At 41.3% G+C, this 23,823-nt stretch overlaps 1 protein-coding gene across 2 annotated transcripts in view; it reads right to left on the reverse strand.

The window, feature by feature from the left end:
* The window catches only part of PPM1H (protein phosphatase, Mg2+/Mn2+ dependent 1H), a 194,880-nt gene that overhangs the window by 101,961 nt on the left and 69,096 nt on the right, over positions 1 to 23,823 (reverse strand). For both annotated transcript variants that reach the window (XM_075930876.1, XM_075930885.1), the window contains exons 2-3: positions 16,315 to 16,483; positions 9,379 to 9,723 (exon numbers count right to left, since the gene is read on the reverse strand). In XM_075930876.1, coding sequence (XP_075786991.1) covers positions 9,379 to 9,723; positions 16,315 to 16,483 — 514 coding nt within the window. The remainder of the gene's footprint in view (positions 1 to 9,378; positions 9,724 to 16,314; positions 16,484 to 23,823) is intronic.

Genomic DNA, 23,823 nt, shown 5'->3' on the forward strand with positions numbered 1-23,823 from the left:
GAGGGGTAACTGAAGTGCCAGCGCTTAATAGCTTGCTGGCCAAACCAGTCAGGATCACCTGTCAGAGGCTCCAAGATCTACCGGTAGATCCCGATCCACTGGTTGGTGACCACTAGAGTATAGCATTCTCAATTGGTCAGTGTCTCTGGCACACTGTAGAGCAGTGGTCACCAACCAGTAGATCAGTATCTATTTGTAGATCTTGGAGCCTCTGACAGGTGATTCTGACTGGTTTGGCCAAGAGGGCTATCAAGTGCCGGCACCAGGGGCAGATGACTGTTTTGCGGGGCCCCGGGCAGCATAACTCCGCGGGGCCCCCCCCTTTGCCATGGCGCATGCACGGGGCTTTTTTAAGCGCGGGGCCCGGGGCAGCCGCCCCGTTCGCCCTGCCGTATATCCGCCCCTGGCCGGCACTTCAGCTGCTCCTCCCCCTACTGCTGTGCATCTCCCGCCCTTTGCCTTGGAACTGCCTCCCCTCACTCCTGGGAGCCTCCTGCTTGCTGGCAGGGCAGGGAAGGTAGGGGGGGCGCTGATGTCAAGGTGCCCCCACTCCCACCCTGTATCCTATCCCCACAGAGCAGAGAGGGGGCACAACAGGACTTGGGACGGAGTTTGCTGGCTGCTTTTGGGAGGGGTGCCAGGCCAAGGTAGGGGTGAGCCTGCCTTAGCCGCACTGCATCACCACTCAGGAGCCACCTGAGATCAGCAGTGCCCAGCTGGAGCCCACATACTGAAACCCTACCCCAGTCATGAAGCCCCTCCTGCACCTCAAGTCCCTCTCCTAGCACCAAGCACCCTGTATCCAAACACCCTCCCACAGCCTGCACCTAGAACCCCCTCAAACATCCCAACTGCCTGCCCCAAGCTCAGCTCAGAGCCCCCCTCACACTCCAAATCCCTTAATCCAAGACCAGAGCCTGCACCCCAACCCGCTTCCTCTCCCTGGTGAAAGAGAGGGAGGATTGGGGAGTGAGGGAGGGAAGATGGAGTGAGCAGGGGCGGGGTCTGGGAGAAGTGGCACAAAGGAGGCAGGGCCAGTGTATTTGGGTTTGAGGTAGATCTTGGATTGCACTGAAATTCAAAAAGTGATTTCATGCTTAGAATGGTTGGAGACCCCTGCTGTAGAGGGATTAATTTTGGGTAAAGCCCCAGTGGAATAAGAGACTTTCCAAATCACCTGTCTATGTTACTGATGTCTAAGCATTCTATGTCCTCTGACAACCAGCTCTCACTTGAGAGTGACAGCATCACCCCTTCTGGCCATTGTTCCATCTTCCATTCTTCGGACAGATTGCTGAGAAGGCTCCGGTGAGACAACTCTCACATGTCTCAGCTGTTCTTGATCCTTGTCAAGCTAAATATAGACTGGGTTGGTTACAGTGGTCAGTGATCTCTTCCTGTGAGTGGATAAAGATCAAGTTTGAAGTTCATCTTATGCAAAGCAGCTGCCTTTGATACCATCAACCATGATATGTTGCTTGGCTTGTGTGTGCCACCTAGTGGAGAAGACATAGAACTGCTCTTAGATGATTTCTTTTCCCTTAAGAGTGGCCACAGTGGGTAACTGGTGCTCTACGCCAAGGTCTCTCATTTGAGGTTCAGCAGGGTTCAGTTTTTTCACCCCTCTTATTTAACATGTTTATAATGCAGAATGTGTCAAAGTGCCAGCCACACACTTTTCACACTATAGAAACCTGATCCAGGTCCTGGTTGAAGTTGGGACTCTAACATGAGCAAATTGGCTAACGTTGGCAATGTGGACGACGGTAGATTAAGGAAAGCATCACCAGAAGATAACAGAGATTGTACTGGCATCTTTCAGTGAGGAATCCATCTGCTATATACTGCCTGACCTCACACCTTCACGGTGGTGTTAGACCACCATTTGCTTTTAGAGGATTAAAATTACAGTACTCAGCAAGAGAGCCATTTAATTCCACAAGGCTGTGACCCCGTCTACCAGATATGGAGAGTTTTCTATTCTTTTGCCACTTTAAAATCTGCATGGTCCACAAGGTTGTACATAAAATCCCTTTGAAAACTAAAGGCGGAGCAGTAAACTGCTGTCTAGTTATTAAGTGGAGTATCACAGTAGAAGCACATGACATCAGTGCTTCATGAACCAGACTGCTTGCTTACTGGTTTCCAGCTAGAATTTCATGTTGATTTTGGTCATAATCATAAATGGTTTAGGACATAGAATCATAGAATAATAGGACTGGAAGGGACCTCGAGAGGTCATCGAGTCCAGCCCCCCGCCCTCAAGGCAGGATCAAGCTCCGTCTACACCATCCCTGACAGATGTCTATCTAACCTGTTCTTAAATATCTCCAGAGAGGGAGATTCCACCACCTCCCTTGGCAATTTATTCCAATATTTGACCACCCTGACAGTTAGGAATTTTTTCCTAATGTCCAATCTAAACCTCCCCTGCTGCACTTTAAGCCCATTACTCCTTGTCCTGTCCTCAGAAACCAAGAGGAACAAATTTTCGCCTTCCTCCTTGTGACACCCTTTTAGATATTTGAAAACCGCTATCATGTCCCCCCTTAATCTTCTTTTTTCCAAACTAAACAAGCCCAGTTCATGAAGCCTGGCTTCATAGGTCATGTTCTCTAGACCTTTAATCATCATGAAAGACTGCCTCTGTCCCAAGGGATAATGTTACTATTGAAATTAGATGCTGAAGCTGCTTTAAAAAAAGGAGATGGACTGCTGGCAATTTCCATTAGGGCTTCTCAGCTCTGGACCTCATTGACATATTGCTCCAAAAGAGTCCATAACTGTTCATCTCCAGGACACTCTGAAAAGCCCATTTCTTTGTTCAGGGTTTAGAGGACAGCTAAGATCTTTCTAGGGTGGGATATAGCTGCACTTTCATTTTGACATTCTAGGCAGCTGGTGCTTCTGTTGTGTGGGGGTTTGCTATGTTGTTTGTACAGACTGCAAGTTAAAATGTTTAAACCTCCAAAGCCAGAGTTAACTATCTATTTTTATATTTAAATCAAAAATTAAAAATAAAACAGATTTTTGTTTGTAGTACGGATGGGACAAACCTCTTAAGAATTGTCATAGGGATGCTGATTGCCATGTAGGCTGCACTGTACTGACCACAGTGCTACAGGAAAAACTATTTAGTTATAGATTCTATAGCCAAGCCAGACAACCCTAAGGGTGCGTCTATATAGCACCCTAAACTTGAAATAAGATACACAATTTGTGCTACACAAATTGCGTATGTTATTTCAAATCTATTTTGAAATAGCTTATTTTGAAATTTGGCATGTCTATACAGCACCAAATTTCAAAGTAACACGCGATTTCGAGCCATCCCTTGTGCAACCGGGTTTACCAGGATGGCAAAATAGCGCACCTGTTATTTTGAAAAATATTTTGAAATAACGGATGGCTTGTGTAGATGTGGGGTAGCTATTTCGGGATAACTCCCAAAAGAGTCACGTACCCTAAGCTAACACTGGCAGAGTCGTAGAGCAGGTGAGTCACAGTATAAGGGTACGTCTAGACTACGTGCCTCTGGCGCCAGAGGCATGTAGATTAGGGAACCGGACATAGTAAAATGAAGCGGCGATTTAAATAATCGCCGCTTCATTTAAATTTACATGGCTGCCGCGTTGAGCCGACAAACAGCTGTTCAGCTGTTTGTCGGCTCAACGCGGCAGCCATGTAAATTTAAATGAAGCGGCGATTATTTAAATCGCCGCTTCATTTTACTATGTCCGGTTCCCTAATCTACATGCCTCTGGCGCCAGAGGCATGTAGTCTAGACGTACCCTAAGACCTCTGAAAGTTCATTCACTGTCACAGCCTAGCCAATAGGCCTCTCAGTTCCAAAAAAAGAGAAGGCCAAACAATGCTAATCGTGGCTTCCAAAAGAACAAAGAATTTTTCCCCTCTGTGCAACAATTCTGTCTTGAGTAGAAGTTTCAGAACAGAGTAATGATAAAAATCAATCTCATAATGGGTGAATAGGTAAGATTCAGAAGTAGGATTTCTACATAAGCTTGATCTTGACTCAATATGGAATGGCTGTAAACATCACATTCTGATTCATTTGCTTTTTATGCTATCAAGCAGATGCAAAGCACTTTATACAGACCATCCAGAAAGTAATGTACTGATTCTATGCAGGTTCCAGGAATCTCAGTCTGTTTACCTCAAAAGAAACATAGGAATTAATTTCATCTACAGGATGAAGGGTTCTCTTAGGATTTGGACTTGTGGCTCCAGAAGTAAGGCTAACTATATGATATTCTGAAATGTAATGCTTAAATCACCAAGTCAACTCTCTTCTTGTTTTGCCAGTTATTTGAACAGATTCATTCAAGTGCTTCCACCATTTAAAATGGCAGAAATATGGTCTCTCTCAAGATCGTCACCATTTTCATCTGAAAGTTTTACTAGAAAATTTATTAGATTTTTATCTACACAGAATACAAATCTTAGTCCTGATTCTGAATTTCAAGATTAATCCAAATCCGGTTCTGGATTTGAACACCACTTTTTCAGCCCATCTGTTATTCTAGCAACAAGCCAGCTTTCTATCACTTTTCTACATCTAAATCTAAGTTTCACCCCAACACAACAAAAACAAATAAATTAAATCATGAGCTGAGAGCAGGATAACTGGGGGTACGGATATACCTTTCAGGTGGGAGTGTACTTTGTGTGGCACTTTCTTTACAAAAGGCTGAATGTGGCTTTACACTCTCTTTAAGACAAAAAAGAAATAAGAAGTGGATGGCTTACCTGTGATGCACAAAGCTATGCATACTAACCCATTGGCTCCCCTTCAGCTCAGTTCAGTTGAGCAAGCTAAGTTTGATGAAGTTATCAGAGTAGCTTAATATAAAAGAACACTTGGAAATGCCCTTCCAGTGCCTCAGAACATGGGCTATAAACCAAGACTAAGATGAAAATCACTCAGGATTCGTTCACACTACAGTTTTGGGTTGTATGGTAACTCGAGTTAAAACTTGAAGCAACTGAAAAGCTGTTAACAAATGCAATTGAAAATGCTAACAATTGGCACACAACAAATATTTATCCCAGGCCATCTTCATTTACCTCAGGTTACAAGATAGAAATAAATTAACACAAGCTACAACAAAAAGTCTAGAAAAAAAACAAACAGACAGGAGATAGGCTAGTAGTTTAAATCTCTAAGTAGAATGACAACCATCCACAGAAGATACATAGAGTGCCACGTGGCTTAGTGTGTGTGTGTGGCGGGGGGGAGTGTTAGAGTGAGGACTCTCCATAAGAAATCATATTTGACAGGCACTGGAATTATTAATTGAGTTATGACTAAAAATGAGTTACATTGAGTCTGACACTTCAGACAAGACAGGGAAAACTTAATTAGTATTCAAAAGGAGACTAAGCAGAAAGGAGAAATGGCACACAGCACTCCAAGTGAAGAGAGGAGTTGAAGGCCTTCTGCTAGGCAGTACCTGAAGGGATGTGCAAAGAGGGTTATGTACTGTGACTTTGAGATCCATGAATGAATGCCTGGGCAGGCTAAATGTTGCGTGGTTACTGAAAAGAATTTGTTTGAGGTTAGGGGGTTGTCTGTAGGCAAGGACTGGCCTTCCCCCCTCCCCAAGGCCTGTCAGACTGAGGGGTCACTACAGTACAATTACATGACGGACACATTTCCACCACCTTATACCGATAACCTACTGACTGCTACACTTACCTTCATGCCTCTAGCTTCCATCCCAGACATATCCCTTGTAACTTGAACAATCCAATTCACTATTTTTACCCGTCCCCCCTTCTTTCTCGCCCTTCCCCCCCACCATCCCTTATTTATTCTTGGATCTGGACTTTTAATCCAGTCATCTGAAGAAGTGGGTTGTACCCATGAAAGCTCATACCACCATCTACATGTTTTATTAGTCTTTAAGGTGCTGCTAGCCTATTAGTTGTTTAAGATTTTCCATAAAAACACGGAAAAGGTACTAATACAGAATGATCACATTGGTATCAAGGAGGCTCATACCACATCAAAGGCTCATATATCTATTCACCCACCAATGTGATCTATGCCATCAAGTGCCAGAAATGCCCCTGTGCCATGTATATTGGCCAAATTGGACAGTCTCTGCAACAAAGGATTAATGGACACAAATCAGATATTCAAAATGGCAACACACAGAAACCTACTGGGGAACATTTCAACTTGCCTGGGCACTCACTAATGGATCTAAGTGTCTGAATTATTTCAAAGCAATATCAAAAGTCACTCAGAGAGAAACTGCAGAACATGGTTTAATTTACAAGTTTGACACGTTGAATAGAGGTTTAAACAAAGACCTAATCTGGATGGGCTGCTACTTTCCACCTCCTAATGACATAAAAAGCTAAGTAAGATACTTGGAACCCATTCTATTAGCCTCATTTAGCAAGGACACTAATTTAAAAAACAAAACAAAACCTTTCTCCATTTTTTCCTCTTCTCTTTCCCTCCCCATCCCCTCTCTTTACATAAGAACATAAGAACGGCTGTACTGGGTCAGACCAAAGGTCCACCTAGCCCAGTATCCTGTCTGCCGACAGTGGCCAGCACCAGGTGCCCCAGAGAGGGTGGACCGAAGACAATGATCAAGCGATTTGTCTCCTGCCATCCCTCTCCAGCCTCTGACAAACAGAGGCCAAGGACACCATTTTATCCCCTGGCTAATAGCCTTTTATGGACCTAACCTCCAGGAAATTATCTAGCTTCTCTTTAAACTCTACTATAGTCCTAGCCTTCACAGCCTCCTCTGGCAAGGAGTTCCACAGGTTGACTACACGCTGTATGAAGAAGAACTTTCTTTTATTAGTTTTAAACCTGCTACCCATTAATTTCATTTGGTGTCCTCTAGTTCTTCTATTTAGGGAACTAATAAATAACTTTTTTTTATCGGCCCTCTCCACACCACTCATGATTTTATATACCTCTATCATACCCCCCCCCCAGTCTCCTCTTTTCTCTGCTATTTATCTTCACCCTGGATCCCTTAATTCCATTCATCTGAAGAAGTGGGTTGTGCCCACAGAAGCTCATGATACTATCTACATTTTGTTAGACTCTAAGGTGCTGCAGGACTATTCAATGTTTTTTAAGTTTTACCATTACTAGAGAGAGAGAGAGAGAGAGAGAGAGAGAGAGAGAGAGAGAGCGAGCGAGACAGACAGACACAGACACAGACACAGACACACTTCTCTGTTTTCTTAAGCCCATTCTAAGTACACAATGTTATCCAGATTTTAAGACTGGCTATATTGCATTTACTCCTATTTTTTCCTAATAATTTTTTCATTAGAATTGTTATTGTACTTGGGTAACCACTATGAACGGTTCCTCGAGACAATGATGAAAAGGCAGAAGTGAGTGAGAATAAAAGGTGCCCAGCCTGCAGCATTTGATCGAAGACATGGGGCAGGTGATACTCAACCCTATCTCCGTGTCGGCTAGTAACACGAAGAAAGGCAAATTACCATAGTTTGTGCACACAGTCCCTAGCACTATGGGGACCAAATTTCAGGTAGGGTCCTCCGTGCTAGAAGACATACACAGCAATGTCCTAACAAACGTACATATTTCATAATATTAAGTTAAATATAGTTAATTCTGTGCTGCTTCCATCGTGTCATGTAATTGTAAAAAGTTTGTAATAAAAAGTACAATATTTATTTTACAATGAATATTTTCAGTAGTACAGTTGTTTGCCACGAGCTTTCTGATTCTTTGGGATGGAAAGCACTACAAAAACATAATCATTATAATTACTCGAGTGCAGAAATGAAACCGTTCTTTTCCGGAATAACTGCTGCAGTCTGCTAATTAGAGGCATGTACTGAGACTAATTCACACACATGAGGAAAAATTATGATTGAGTCCTGCCTTTGTACTTCACCTTGAGAATAAAACCGCTGGGAAATGCTGTTTAAAGTTTTCTGCACAAAGATGAAGCTTTTTAAAAGACATATAATATAGTTACTCCCTAAGGCTTGATTCCACAGGCACTTCTTATCGGGCATGGTCCTACTGCTTGGAGAACTCTCAGGTTAGCAAGCACTATTCACAATGGCACAAGTTCACAAAATCAGCCTCCTGCAGGGGATATCCACTTACCAGTCAATCCCTAGTTCCACTGAAATTAATGGAAATTTTGCCACTGACTTTAATGGAGACAGGATTTCACCCCAACTATCCATGTGAGTGAACCACAAATGAGTGGAGTGAGACCCACCCACAGCAGCAATGGACCAGAGTACAGAGCTGTTATGTAGCCCCTCTTCTAGCTTATGACCTAAATTGAACGCTGAGGGCACCCCCGTTGACTGCAGTACTCCTTGCTGTTGCGAGGAGTAAGGAGAGTCGATGGGAGAACTTCTCATGTTAACCTCCTCCTGTAGGGTTGTCCCAGAAAAATCAATGCAAAGTCAACTCCAGCTACGCAATTCATGTAGCTGGGGGTGCAAATCTTGCATTGATTTGTTTCCGCTCATGTAGACCTGGCCTAAGATACAGCTTGGGGCTTCAGATTATGAAAATGTACCAGTTGCATCCTTGCCCATGTAACAGTATGTATGCAAATATAAAACTATTTTTTATTTTATTGTCCTGTTAGAATAATACACATTTTTGAGTGATGCTAGGGGCTTCTTAAACTTGACATAGTTTAGGGTCTCAGCACCACTTAATCTGGCCCTGCTTTTACGAACAAGAGCCTCCATCCAGCTGCAGTGGGTACTGGGACTCTTTCCCTGGTCCACCCCCAAACTGCCAGAACGTGGCCTCCTATATCAAGGCTGGTACAGGGACCCTGCCAGTGGCATGAGGAGTGCCAGCGCATCCTCTGTGCAACTTTCTTCCACACCCTTTATGCAGGGCATTAGGTCATCCCACTGGACCAGGATAAACATCACCATTTGTTATTAGGAAATATACAGCCTAGTGTCAATAATTTACCTTACCATTGAAAACTGATTATCTTCTATTGTGGAACAATGTAACTTTCTACATGTCTAAAAATAAAGATGTTTCTAAAAGCTACTTCAGCAAGTTACACAACACTGTGACAGGAAGGATGGTTCAGTAATTAATACAGCACCCTGGAATTTAGGATTATCATCTGTTCTTGTGTAACTGGGCTTAGGAATCTCTCCTACAGCTCTCCATAGCTCCCCATCTGCACAGCCCCACTCATGGAGGTGTGGCAAGGATGAGAGACTGTGAGGGGCTTGGACGCTACAGGACAGAGCCACCAAATACAGACCTAACTATAGACTGAACAAGTGAAAAGAAATTCATCTTCCCCAACCCATGTCATTCATTAAGCTGTGAAAGCAGCCCTGAAATACACCTACCATTTCCCTGAATGCGCTTTCAATAGCTCCAATAACAAGGCTCTCATGTTGGATCTTCTTCTCTGTAAAGAAGCGTGTTGGAGGGGTGTTGGGTGAGCCCGGAGCTCCAACCCCCCCACGCAGAGAGGCTGCCCTGGTTAGAGTTCTGCTGTTAGTGGCTGCGCTTTCTGGCTCCTCCCCTAGGCAGGTTGGGGGAAGGACTGCAGAGTTCTTCAGGATCTCCGCAATCTCCTGCAGCTGCTCCACAATATGGTGATGAAGCAGTTTGGATGCTACCACAGCTGCCCCAGATCCAGCATGTCCATCAAACAGGGACCAGAAGTACAAGCTGATGCCATCATTTTCCTGTTTGTGAGAAGAAAAAAAAAACACAAAACACCATGTACACAGTTATCAGGGTTGCCAGTGACCCAAGCAACACTGACAATTATTTGCACCTTATCTAATGTACCTGACCTGTTCTGAGATACAAAAGAATAGGCGTTTTTTGGAAGGGAAAAATGTCATGTCACTTGGCTGACCCCATCCCCTGGAAAGGCTGATTAAATTTACAGTATTCTACATACTGTATCAACTATGCCCAGAAGGCATGACATCACTGGGGAAGGAAGCTAGTTCGTTATACCCACTCTACTTTGCCCTTCCCTCCCTTGTGAATGGACCACTTGCAGTGGGGCTAAATACTTTTGTGACATGGTCATTTATCCACTAGGAATCAGACCAAGGTGCACAACTAGCTTTCCAGTAGTAACTAAAGTGGCATGAATAACTTACTTTTTGGTTGGTTGGCAGCCAAAAAATTTCACTGTACATGATGGTTTAACCGAAACCAACTTTTTTTTTGGAATTTTTGGTAAATAAAAACATTGGTGAAAGTGAGTAAACATGGGGGAGATTGAGTAAGAAAAGGGGAGGGGAAGGTGAGAGAGTTGGGGCCTCAAAGACGTAGCAAAGGACAAGGCAAGGGTGTTTGGGTTTGTGCCGTTAGACAGTTAGCAATCCTAAGCTACAATCCAGTGGTCTCTACTTCCCAGAAACACTTGAATGTGGTCAGGGGGTGTCAGATGTCCTCTTCTGTGTCTATATACATTCAGTATATGAGGCTGGTACAGGTCTAAGTTTTGAAAGCGTACTGCTTTATCTTGAGACTTGAGAGAATTTAGCTCTTAGCTTTAGAAGCCCGTGATTCAATCCTTAGCACTGGCCAAGATGGTAACAACCACATAAGAGGGAACTCACGCACAGGATTTGACTGCAATGGTCCTTAAATGCTTGGGATGAGCTTCCTCTGATCAGAGGACATATTCAACCTACTGGTCTGTGTGTTTGGTGCTGCCCTCTGTGTTAATCCACAAAGAATACAGGAGTGTTATAACTCTGAGTTTAAGATCATGCTTTCAGGTCAAAGGTCCCTGATGTATCAGTCAGCATGGTAGCTGCCATACATGTTGTCAACATGTAACACAGCTGTCACAAAAGGTATCTTGAGACCGTGAAAGATTTTTTTAAATTAAATCAGAATGGAAGATGATTGCTGTACTTTCTTCTGCTTGAACTGGTAAACCTTTGCTGCTACTTAGTAACTTGGTTCACATTTTTATTTCAATGGCAGTCACAAAGAAAAGTTCTGAGTAGTCAAAATGGCTAGTCAGTTGGTGGGTTTGTGGAGGGATTATGGAGTGAAGCACATAGTTCACAAACCATTTTTCCCCTGTGAAATTAGTTAAAACACAGTTCCATCTGCTGCAATCTATAAAGTAATGGTCTCTCAATCCTGCCTCTCCATCTCCACTGGCTGACCAGAATCCTTCAGCTGAAAATTTCATCAATCAAAACACAGCAATGATATGATAAAGAATCTAAAACCTTTTTTTAAATTTGGGGAAGGCTATAGAACACTGAATAGGCACCAGAGACATCATATATATAGTAGCCCAGTGTCAGAGTCTGTAACGCCAAAATGCTGGCTGTTCCCTCTGAGCCGCGCTGTTGCCTGAAATGCTGGCTGTTCCCTCTGGGCGGCCTGTGCTGAATGGGGAGTGCAGGGCCCAAATGGCAGCTTGCACTGCTTGCTCCTCCGCGGCGGCCCGGCTGAGCGGCACAGAAGTCAGCCGAGTGCCGCGGTGGGAGGAATGGGGGCGGGCAGTGATGTGTGGCGTGACAGCAGCTCCAGGCCCCGTCCCCTGGCCGTGAACGTTACTGCCCCACCCCCCTTCGCCTCCCGCCGTGGCGCTGCTCAGCCAGGCCACCACATGGGAGCAAGCGGCGCAACTGACCGTTAGGCTCCGCGCCCCCCATTCAGCACGGGGAGTGCGGAGCCCAAACGGCCATTTGGGCTCCACAGTCCCACGAGTGAGAGGCAGGAGGGGGAGGAGAAGAGAAAGAGAGAGAGAGAGAGAGGCAGGAGGTGGTGGAGAGCTGAAAGAGAGAGATGGGGGGAGGCAGGAGGAGGAGGAGGAGAGAGAGAGATGGAGTGAGAGACCGGAGGCTCAGGAGAGAAGACCGACGTGGAGGAGAGACCTGAAAATCCTGTCTTATGACAGACTAATTGGCTAGTTAATAATAAATATAATAAGCAGCCATCTCACTGCTCTGAATCTCACAATGCATTTCTAGTCTGCTGTGAGATCAAATCAGCTTCAGGCTCCTCTGCTACTAAACCTAGCTGAAAGCAGTCTCCTGTAATTATAAGATAAATTAATGTTAACCTTTTAAAAGCATTCAAGCTTTACAAATGTGGCATTTGTTTTTAACAAAGCAACAGACAAAGAATCACAAGAGACATATGTGCACAGTAAGACCTTGAATCACAAACGAAATTGTATACACCTTTTATAGTACACAGATTCAATTTGAGGCAAAATTTTAGGCAGGCTGGAAACGACCCTCCCATTGCAAGATGAAATGAAGATGAAGATCTCAATAGGATTTTTTTCTTCTTGGGCTTTTGTCATTTTTGAAACAAAAAGTTAATTTCTCATTTCCAGGTTTCCTTGCTTTTTCTATGGGCAAAAAATAGCCCTACATCCCTTTCTTGATTCATCTTTGCTATGTAGGTCCATTTTCTTCCTGCTGGGAGGCTCTAACTTTATAGCTCAGTTTTGAGGAACTGGGTTCTAGATCTTGAAGCTAATGTACATAGGCAATTTCCCGTTCCCATGCAGAGCCCAGTGATTTCAGTGGGGTCCCCCATATTAATAGATATATGTACAAACAGCTTACAGGATCAGGGCCCTATTACAGTGCTTCTCTGCCATCTCCAGGTGCAAAGGAAACTCTGTTGGAAGCCACTTAATGATACCGCACCAGATGGCAACTTCTCTTTTTAAAACCATATTGCTTGGCAAGCACCTCACACATCTCCAAGCAGCACTTCCATCATCCTTGCTCATGGGGGATGGGGATTTCCAGTTTCTTTGATGAAATGAAAAGGATTTTACAACTTCCAAATCTGGCTGCCATTTAAGTCATAAAAATGTCCCAGGGAATGTGAGAAAAATGGAGGATGGGAGAAGAAAGAAAAGGCATGTAGTATGGAAAGCATGTTCTGCCAAGTATAAAGAAATCTGAAGAAAAAATAGTATTAGTAAATAAAGATTTTAAAATTCAATTTGCATTTCCTTTTTAATTGTTTTAACTCTGTGAAATACCTTGCCTTTAAACAATTATTTTAATAAATCCTTTCCTTCTTCCTCTCTTTACACAGAACCCTTTAATAACCACAGTAAGATTTCAGAGTGTGTGTCATGCTGGGATATCCCTTCTGAGAGACTGCAGAACTCAATGTTTGGCTTTTTTCCTAATAACCCCTGTGAGGTAAAACAACAGCCCAGCAAGATGTATGCCTTGAAGTGTCTCATTTCTTTATTTCTACATACTAATGTGATGCATAACAGCCTGCATTTTACATAAACTTCCTCATATTAAAAAAAAATCCTATCGTATTTAAAAAATACAGTATCCTTAGCCCTGGAACTCTACCAAAGAATGCTAACAGGTAAAAGGTCTGCTATGCTTTAAATAATACAAGTAATTAATACTAATAACTATGTGACCTCATCTTTTTTCATAGGTTCAGCCCAGCACGTACACTACCAGGAAAAAAAAAACAACCTCTGCTAGCTGCTAGAGCAAGACTGCCCCCAGTAGCTAAATACCCTCAGCCATATGGCTCCCTGTTTTGGGAAATATTATATCTGCCATTTTGTTATATGCCAATACATACAGCATCATCTTGTGGTGTCTATTTAGTAAAATATGGAGGAAGATCTTTAGATAGGATATATAAAAAAAAGTATCAAGAATGGATAGCTAATGCTACTGAAAGTATTGTCACGCTAGCATAGACAACAATGGTGTCTCACCTGGAATACTGTGTTCGTCTGGGGTCAACTCTCAAAAAGAGAGATACTGCAGAAATCGAAGAGGCGTGGATACAGGTAACAAAAACTAGATTTATGGAAAGACTACTGTGTGTAGGAAGACTAAAGACCAGATTGTTCACTTGAGGAGAGAAAGGTTATGAGAGCAGCACATTAAATAACTCAATATGAAGACAGCAAGACTCAGATTCTATAAACCATTTTTCATAACACAGGAACATGGGGATATTTAATTAGGCTGGCTGTCAGCCAGTTTAAAACTGACAAAAAGAAAGTTTAAAAAAGTAATTAACTCGCAGAACTCACTGTCATCATGGAAAAGATAATGAGAACATTTGATTAATGATTTGATTACATTTAGATAGAATCAAAAATCATGTAAACTAGGGATATAAAACCACAAACTATCTTTGATTTGGAAAAACATATTCCCTTTAGGCAGACAATTATGTAAATAATCTTCCTTTTTATCTTCCTATGAATCATTTGATTCTGGCAACAGTTGGAGAAAAGGAACTAGACTGTCTGGAATATTAGTGACACCTAGTATGACATTTCCTATGTTCCATGAACATCAAAACAGTGTATCAGGCAGGAAAACAAAACAACACTTAACTGAGTGTCAAATTAGAACTATACTGCAGGATACCAGCATGATCCTCATTTGGTATTTAATTTTAAAACAAATGGGGTGCACATATGTGCAATTACTGTTACTGTGAGCACAAGTCAAGAAGTACATGTTTACATGACTATTCTGATCATCTGTACATGCAAATACTGAATAGATTTGCAGAATTTCATTGTTTGAACTAGTTCAGGGCATAGCTGAATTAGTATTTTGCTTATGCCAGGGGTGGGGAACCTTTTTGGGGTTGGAGACTGCTGAACCACAGAAAAATGATTCAAGGGCTGAATACAAGTGAAAAGCAAAAAATCCCCAAACACTCACTGACACAGCCCCTGACTCAGAAGGAGAAAGACACTCTTCACATTCCCCTTACACACCAGAGCCTTGGGCGGCCTAGGCTAATAGACTGTGCGCGCTACGTTCCTGTGGTGCGGCAGCAGGATGGCTGGAGTTCCACTATGGGCTCCTCAATATTGGGGGGAGCACCAAGCATCGGGGTCCATTTCCAGGGAAGCTGGGGGCTGCATCTGGCCCCAGCCCTAGTTTCCCCACCCCTGGCCTATGCAATTACAAATTTAACTTGTTGAAAATTCAGGACCTTGACAAAAATCTGTAGAGGAGCTGGAGTAACATTTTTAAAAGGGATTTATTACTATTAGATGTCGTCATTCTCTGCTGTCCTAGTGTCTTGAGCAATTTTCAATTCACTCTGGTCAAATATAAAGATTTTTGTGTCCCGGGTTTCTTGGTTTTGGTTTTGATATTTAAGACCTTCCCTCATCACCTTTTACCTGTTCATAACCTCAGGGCAGAGCCAGTCTTCTGCTTGTTTTCCCATATGTTTTTGTAATTGAGAAGTTTCACATATATTCATGGTGCCTTTAAGATAATAATCCTAGTTTGCAAAAGACTGAGTGAGAAATGAAGCTGAGAACATCAGAAGGAAGAGTGGTGATATGACGAGCAAGAACAAACACTTAAATGCATTCTGTTATCTATACACATTTCAGTGACACAGAGGCTGCCTACAGATGCCACAAACAACATACTCTATAATGGTAGCAGGGGGACCCCAGAGCTTCCTGGGGGTTCCCGAGAGTTCCCACTCACCATGCCGCAGCAGGCAGTGGGGGACCCCACAGTGTTTTAGACAGGGCAGGTGGTAGGGAGACTCTCCTCCCTTCCCATTTTGTCAGGGATATTTTTGTTTATTGCCTGTTCTCTGTCATGATTTTTACTAAAATGACTAAATCTGAGCCTTAACAATGGCCAATCTTCCACTGATTGCAAGAAATCCTCTATGTCAAAACCTGCCCACAGGAGAAATTTCTTCTCTAAACAAGGCTATTAATGAGTAGTTTGTACCATGAAATAAATATAGATATAGATATAGATAAATATATCTCTATATCTATAACTCCTATTTATATATAAATATTAAGACTATATGTGATTAAGGACTATTTCTGAATCCCACTAAGCACTCTCAATAACTTGAGGCAGTGAATGCCATTTGTTAAATATGTATTATAATAAAAAGTATTTCCTTTTATCTGTGTTCGATATGTTGCCTAAAAATTCTGGTTATGTTCTCTTGGGCTTATGCTATGAGAAAGAGAAAATGGGCCTTCATTATATCCATTATTTTAAATAGCTTTAGCATGTCCACTATGATTGTTTGTCTTCTCTCCTTTACATGAGAAACAATTTGCAGCATGTGAAATTCAGAACCCAAAAATGGAGCTAAATAAAATGAGTAAAACTATCTTTGAGAAAGCAGAGCCAATTAGGCCAGAGAAGAGTATATAAAAAAAATCTGCAACACTTCGGAATTGTTAGGTTTTTCACTGGTCTTACACTACGGTCTCTACTATGTTAGTCTGTATTTCTGTTCTGACAGCAAGATTAGTGAAGGCTACTTACCGAGTTGTCTTTTAGTTGTAGTCCTTCTCCATTTGGCAGTGAGGACCTTCGTTTTGTGGACGTATTTTTGTTAGGTGTGGAAATAGTGCCTCCAGTTTTCTTCTTTACAAAAAGCACTTCACAGCTTGCTTGGTCTTCATTATGTGTGCTCTTCCCTGCATTTATTACCCTAGAAAAAACAAATGGCATGTTAGCATTAGCAAACCTCAGAAGCTTCTATCACTGCTAAGTGACATACTAAAAACCAAAGGAATATGGCCAGACGGTTTCTAAATATTCATAAGCTTAAAATTTGACTTTTGACATTTATGGACATATTTTTTTATGGGATTTTTCAGAAAGTAAGCATTTGGAGCAGTACAAATTGAAAAATGTAAATGAGCTACATTTCCACACAGCTACATGAGCATTAATTAATTGACTCTACAATTTATCCACACAAAGAAAACATGAAATTTTAAAGCAAAATTATAATGGACTGATGCCCCACGAATGGATGAGTTGGGTGATATTTATACTTGCCAGCTAAAATACAAGAGGTTAATAATTGCTCTTTCAGTTTAATTCACATGCTGCTAGCCACCCTCTAATAACTGTGGTTGGTAATGGATAGTTCAGCTCCGGGAATCTACTCAGTCCACTTCCTATGAGTGGCACAAGCACAATATTATACCAAACAGAATGTGCTCCATACAGAGGTCACAGAATGGAGGAAGGAACAACTGCAGAGCACTTAATCTTAAATTTTAACAAATAAAGAAAAAACAGTAGGCGAAATGGTATGTGGGATGCAACCTTCAAATGGCTGCTCCCGCCTCTTGTGTGATAGGCTAGCAGAGATTGCTGATATCATAAAAAGAGAGAGGGTTACATTTTTAAGTTCTCTTTCCAAATGAGTTTCTCCGGGCACAAAGTTTGCAATGTTATGTGCATTTGAGACATGGTGTTTTAATGCTGCAACCATGTGTTTCACTGCCTGATATAACATGGTTTTGCAAATGCGACATTACCGTATTTGTGCCAACAGCTTAAGTTTAAATGCAGAATTCTCACAGTTCTGCCTGCCACGCCTGTAAAACCTGGAAAAACTTAACACACAAATAGTCTGGTAGCACTTTAAAAGACTAACAAAACATGTAGATGGGTATCATGAGCTTTGGTGGGCACAGCCCACTTCTTCAGATGACTGGAGTGTTGGATGTCCAGAACACACTACAGGCATCTGAAGAAGTGGGTTGTGCCCACGAAAGCTCATGATACCATCTACATGTTTTGTTAGTTTATAAAGTGCTACCAGACTATTTGTTGTTAAGTTTTTCCTGTTACAGACTAACTTGGATACCCCTCTGAAGCTATACAACCTGGGGCAGATTCATGAAACTAGGACAGTCCTGTGAATTTCAAGGTAGATAATCTCAACACCTGTTAATCTGCAAACAAAGTACAGGCCACAGTACTCTTATAACTCTTATATCTCTAGCCAGCCAATATATGAAACAAATGATAAAACTCTGAAGTAGGGATTCCAAAACTCTCAGTATAAGTATTTGATTTGACTATTTAAAAGACTGGACAATGACATCAACCAACTAAGGCAAATGAATAAACTCAAACCAACCTTAGCAGCATCTGCTTTGTTATATGTTCAACAGACCTGGAAGGTGATTGTGTACTGACCTGGAAGTATAATAGCCTCAGCTGTGGGAGGATTCGAGAACCTGTACAACATGGGATAATGTCTCCTCACAACATAATTAACTATTTCCCTTTTGATTAAATGATTATTGCCTGCCACTGAACACGTTTTCTACCCCGCCCCACCTTTTCCCCTAACTGTTAAGTCTCATTGACAGATCAGTATGTGAAGGCAGGATACTTCTATTGGAGTTTTGGGCCAGATGGGGCTTTTATTTATTGAAGTATATTGCACAGTCCTGATAACCATGTGAAAGTACATGAACAACCAGCATGCATCTCACAACTCCTTTAATAAAATCAAACACACCCAATTCCTCAGTGCTGATATTACCACCACCACAATCTGAAAATCTTTAATCCAAATTGGGGTCTTTTGGGGTGGGGAGGGAGAAGGAGAACGATGCACACGTACAAAAAGACCCAGATTCCGCTCTACGTATCATTTTATGTATTCTTCCCAGACTATAAAATTCCAATTTTTATGTCAACCCATTTTAAAATAAAAACAAACCTTGCTCTTTGAAGGCAACTTTGTTGCATTATTGTATGTAAATGAATAATTTTCTTTTAGTAAAAGCAACTTAGTTGTATCCTGAAAAATGACACAGCCGTTAACCATAACTATCTTCGTGAATGAACAGATTATTGAACACCAAATGTTTCTATGCTGCAATCTGATGTGCAAGAATTTGTATGTAGTTAACATCTGTATGCATATTACCACCAGCTGTTTGCAAGGATTCTTTGTTCATAAACATCAATTGTGACTGAAATCATTTTAGACACCTGAAAGTAAGGGACTAAAGGAAGTGCAGTTTCAAGATACCCATCTGCAGTTTTGCAACTCTAATAAACTCTTATGCCCAGTATTTGCCAAGATGGAGTTTAGATATTGAGTATAATGAGTTTCTGGACTGAAGGCACATTATTTTCTGGATGTGTTTGGAAGGCAGTGATGCGATTTGAAACAGAAGTGAAAATACAAAAAGATACCCGGGTAAATAAACCATTGGATATTTACTCCTAAATTGCCATGCGACAAATGAGCTTTAAAGCATCACTGAACTATAGAAAGTCTACCTGAAATACTTTATTATAGCTTCAAAATAGCTTCCTGCAGCTTAGCCCATCACTTTCTCCTCAACATGGCTGGCAATGGTTTTCAACCATCTTTTAAGTCACTAACTTAAAAACCTAAAGGATAAGAAACAGTAAAGCTGAGCATGTAGGATGATCTTTACTACGAGTCAATATTTTTAGCTTCCTCTGTTCCACACAGATCTCAGAACTGCCCTACTAACTGTAATGAATGCTTGACTAAGAACTATTCCTGAGGGAGACATTATGCCATTCTGTGGTTTGTTATTTCACACAGTACAATACTTACAAAGCTGCTTTATCAAGTAAATCTGTCAAGATCCTGAATGGTCCAAGAAGGCTGAAAGAACGAAGTGACCCAACAATAAGTAAACCAGTTTGGAAAACATCTGAAGCTCTATATTTCACTACTCTGATATGGCGATGCATGGAACTAGCTGGCAGAAAGTAACATGAACGGGGCTAAATCTACACTACGAGTTTTTGTGTCAGAAAATATGCTAGAGGGACTCATTAGCATAAGTCACTATCTCATTTGCATATTTTCTGCCAATCCATTTTTTTTTCGCTGGGGGTTTTTGCTCAAAAACAAGCAGTATGGATGTTTCCTTTTTGCACCAAAAACCCCTTTTTGTGCAAGATCCTTATGCCTCAAAAAAGGAAGTATACTGATCTTGCGCAAAAAAAGGGTTTTTGCGCAATAAGGAAAGTCCACGCTGCTTGTTTTTTGCACAAAAACCCCTAGCAAAAAAAGGGATTGGCAGAAAATATGCCAATAAGATCACGATTTATGCTAATGAGTCCCTAATTAGCATTTTTTTCTGCAGCAGAAACTCGTAGTGTAGACCTAGCCCAAAGACCTTGTGATATGTTCAAATTATGGTTTAGGAGGATTCTGGAAGGCCCGGTCTGGTCATATGACTCTTGTGAAGAATTTCAATGCCTCTTTGGTTTTTGTCTAAATAGCTCTACACTTTCTTCTCAAGAGTTTCTCTTATTCTGGAAATTCTGATGGAAATGTGAAACATCACACTGTAGCAGTTCTCTCCAGCAAAAGGCACCAAACTCGGCCGTAATCTGATCCCTGGCTATCCTCTTACCGTCCCACAAATAAATCTTAAAAATAGTTAGTTGTCCTGGGACACTTTAGAGTCTTAATAAAAATATATATAGTATCATGAGCTTTTGTGGGTAAAACCCACTTCTTCAAATGAGCTTCACTCAAGTCTGGAATGGATTGGTCCATAGAGGACTCAGTAGCATCCAGGCTGCTTCTGCATTATTAAAAGTTGTCTGCTACACCAGTCCATGAAGGCCCTCTGTGGAGCTCATGGTTTGGGATTCCCCCAGATTCGTAATTTACCTGGCCCGTGTAGGGGCAGAGTTGGTCAACAAGAACAGGCCAATGGGTAAGTAGGCAGGCTGTAAGTGAGAGCCAACAAAGCATCCATCTACTTGCTCTCAACTTTCCACTTCTCTTCTGGGAAACAGTGCATCTAAGCAATTAGTGAGGCTGGATGTTACTCCCAATCAGGAACTTTGCTGCCTAAGCCCTTCATGAGCTAATCCTCTTCTCCACTGCCAGGTGTCACCCACAGTTTAAACACTGCCTGGGGACCCACGGTCCAGGCTCAAGACCAATGATCTCTGACACCTAGATAGATCTTTAGTGGAGCTTTCTGTTTAAGGAATAGCAGATCCAGCCTTCACCCTGGTGTACATTTATGCTTATGAACATAAACCAAAACACCAAGGACAACTGAACCTCACTGTTAGGTTTCTGCTATTTAAGAGGCAAACAGAGAGCATCTACTAGCGTTGGTGAAGGCAATAAGTTAGAGCAGTGTTTCTCAATCAGTGGTACGAGTACCCTTAGGGGTGCTCGAGAGAGGTCTGGGGGGTACGTCAACAACTGAAATTTGAAGAAAAATTAATTTGTTTTAAGTTTTACAGAGCTTTATTATTTTTGTACTTTTTACATCCAAAAATTTCATCGCCTGTCCAGCTACAATTAAGTTGATTAAACAAATGTATTGCAATGGTAGAAAAATGTTATGTGTCTGAAAACTGTAGATACTGGGGTACTTATAATTTTTTTTAAAGGGGTACTTTGTAAAAAAAAAAGGTTAAGAAACACTGAGTTAGAGAACCTAAAATTGGGGCAGAGAAATTAACAACAAGGAAGGGGGACTGGAAAAGGAGAATGTATGTATTTAAGGGACCAGATTAGTACAATATCATATAAAACAAAGTAACAGAATAATTTGTAAGGAAGACATTTTATAAGATCATTACAGAAGTCTTTGACTCCTCTGGAAACCGAAGGACTTCACTGATCCACAGGAAAAATCTGACATGGGTAGTGGTAGCCTGAGATTTTTTCATGCTGCCCTACTAATTTGCCATAAGCATAGCCTTATTGTATCAACCTTTAGGAGAAGAAAAGAAGTTCATTGTTCAGATAGCCATCACATGGAAGTGTCCTGTGATCATACTTGTGCCCACTTTTAAATTAATAATTTAGAGGCAAAAAAGTAGACTGTCCCATTACTGGTCTCCAGAACCACCCTATTCCATGAACATATATTAAAGATTAACTGGTCTGCTTAGTAGATATCAATGCAGGATGAAAAATAGTCACTTTGGCTAAGAAACCAGAAGTGCCCAAGCATTTGTTAATTTGAATTCTGAAAAGGCAGGTCTAAATATTCCGTTTCAAAATGTAGACCTTAAAGTGAACTTTTGCACTCAGTAGTCAGAAAAAAATACACAGGCCATTTATCTTTGAATTATTTTTCCTATTTCCCTTAATGATGCTCTCTTCGAAGATCTGTGCGTAGACATGGCCTTTTCTCTCTCAGCTATATATATAAAATCTCTCCTTCTTCTTACATGGAAGCCAGTCCTTAGTTTAAGGAATTGCAGTAGTTCTCATATCATAACAGCACTCTGCAATGCTAAGAAGTGCAGTCTCAGCTCTTCCAGGGTAAAAGGAAATCAAGATAAATGGCTTATGCAAAATTGTTCCAAGCTTTTTGAAATTTATCTTTCATATTTAGCATGTGTGAAAGTTATCTTCAAGAGTTTGATGGTGCTTGTACTAATCCCTTTTATACAGCTGTCAACTTAAATTAGCACAATGCTAATCTTCACAAGTGTGACAGAAAGAGTTTACACATTTCCATAGATAAGCATTCATTTCTTATTCACAATATTCATCTAACATATCAGGTATTGTAAAAGTGCCTTATCTGAAATAAGTGTAATATTAGTGAGTTGACTTTTTCTTATTTAAAAATAAGATACCTGTGATCTGTATGAAAGCACCCAAAAATGCAAAGGGAAAGTTTAAAAAAAAAAAAAAAAGTATGTTTTCTGCCTCCAAGAATCTGCACCTAGAAGATGAATTCAGATCTCTAGAAATCACGGAAATGTGTTGGAATACTTCAGAGCAGAAGTAAGTATAAATGCAGGAATATTATAAACCATAAATTTTCCTTTGTAAACACTGTCAATGGCAGATCTATAGGCAGGGACCTATGCACAGAATATACCACTATTTGCCATAGAATTGTGCTCCTAAATCCAAGCTTTTCATTTTTATAATTATTTTTTAAATTAAAACCCCATGGATGAAAACAATAAGAACAAAAGCCAAGTGCAAACCAATGCAATGTCTTCCTAAACAGGTAGGCAGCCTGAAACATTAGCTGAGATGTATAGATTGCCTTTTAATCTCAGTGATTTCTCACAGATTTTATAAAACTTTATTTTGACTGCTTGGGAAATATCCTAGGTCAGTGAAGTTTCCAAAATATACTTCCCCAATTAAAAAAAAAAAAAGGTGTTGGGCATGAGGGGAGAAGTTTGGTAGCTAGATATGGGATTCTGGGAGCTGCTGGCATTTGGGGGTTAAAGAATAAGATGGATACTTCTGCTGAAATGATCAGCAGCTTTAATATTTGTGCCATCATTAGGGTTCAGAATCAAAACACATTGGCCTTAATGAGGAAACTCACATCACGTAGAGCTGTTGTTTTCTGCAGATATATGAAGGCTTCAGATATCAGTGAACCTGGGTAAACTTTAAAACCAGAGGGTCAGAAGCAATATTGTTCAGACTGAAAAGGTAGGTTATGGAGTTCAGTCTTGTGTCATGGTGTGGACTGTGGGATCCATGAAGCCCTTGCTATGTGGACTGGAATTTTAATAGCTTTTGGCAGCTTGTTCAGATTACGTGTATTTTGTTAATTATGAATTTTTTTCCCCTCTGTAAAATATGACATTATCTGGGAGGCGACCAAGACAAAACTGCCTATACAAGAAAGATGTACATCGATGGGACTTTGAATAAAGACAGGTGTACTATTTTTTCTACTTCAATTAAGCCACACCAGGCAGATTTGAATCTGGGACCTCGGAAGTGGTGTATAGGAACCTCTACCCTCTGAGCTAAAAGCCAGGTGACAGCCAGCCCATGCTGTAGAGGTCTCTTGATATTAACTGTTGTTGTGGTCTAGGTACCACTTGCATTGCTCAGTAACTACAGTAGGTGTGTGGGTAATACGTGCACAACAGGGGTGCTGAGAGCCATTGAATATATATGCTGGAAACTATTTCAGCTAGAAACTGCAGCAGCCTGAGCACCCCTAGTTTCAGCACCTCTGCAGTTAGTAGTTCTGGAATTTCATATTTGAGTTTATTGTACTTTCT

Source organism: Pelodiscus sinensis, chromosome 1 (assembly GCF_049634645.1).
Source record: "Pelodiscus sinensis isolate JC-2024 chromosome 1, ASM4963464v1, whole genome shotgun sequence".
NCBI classification, from domain to species: Eukaryota; Metazoa; Chordata; order Testudines; family Trionychidae; genus Pelodiscus; species Pelodiscus sinensis.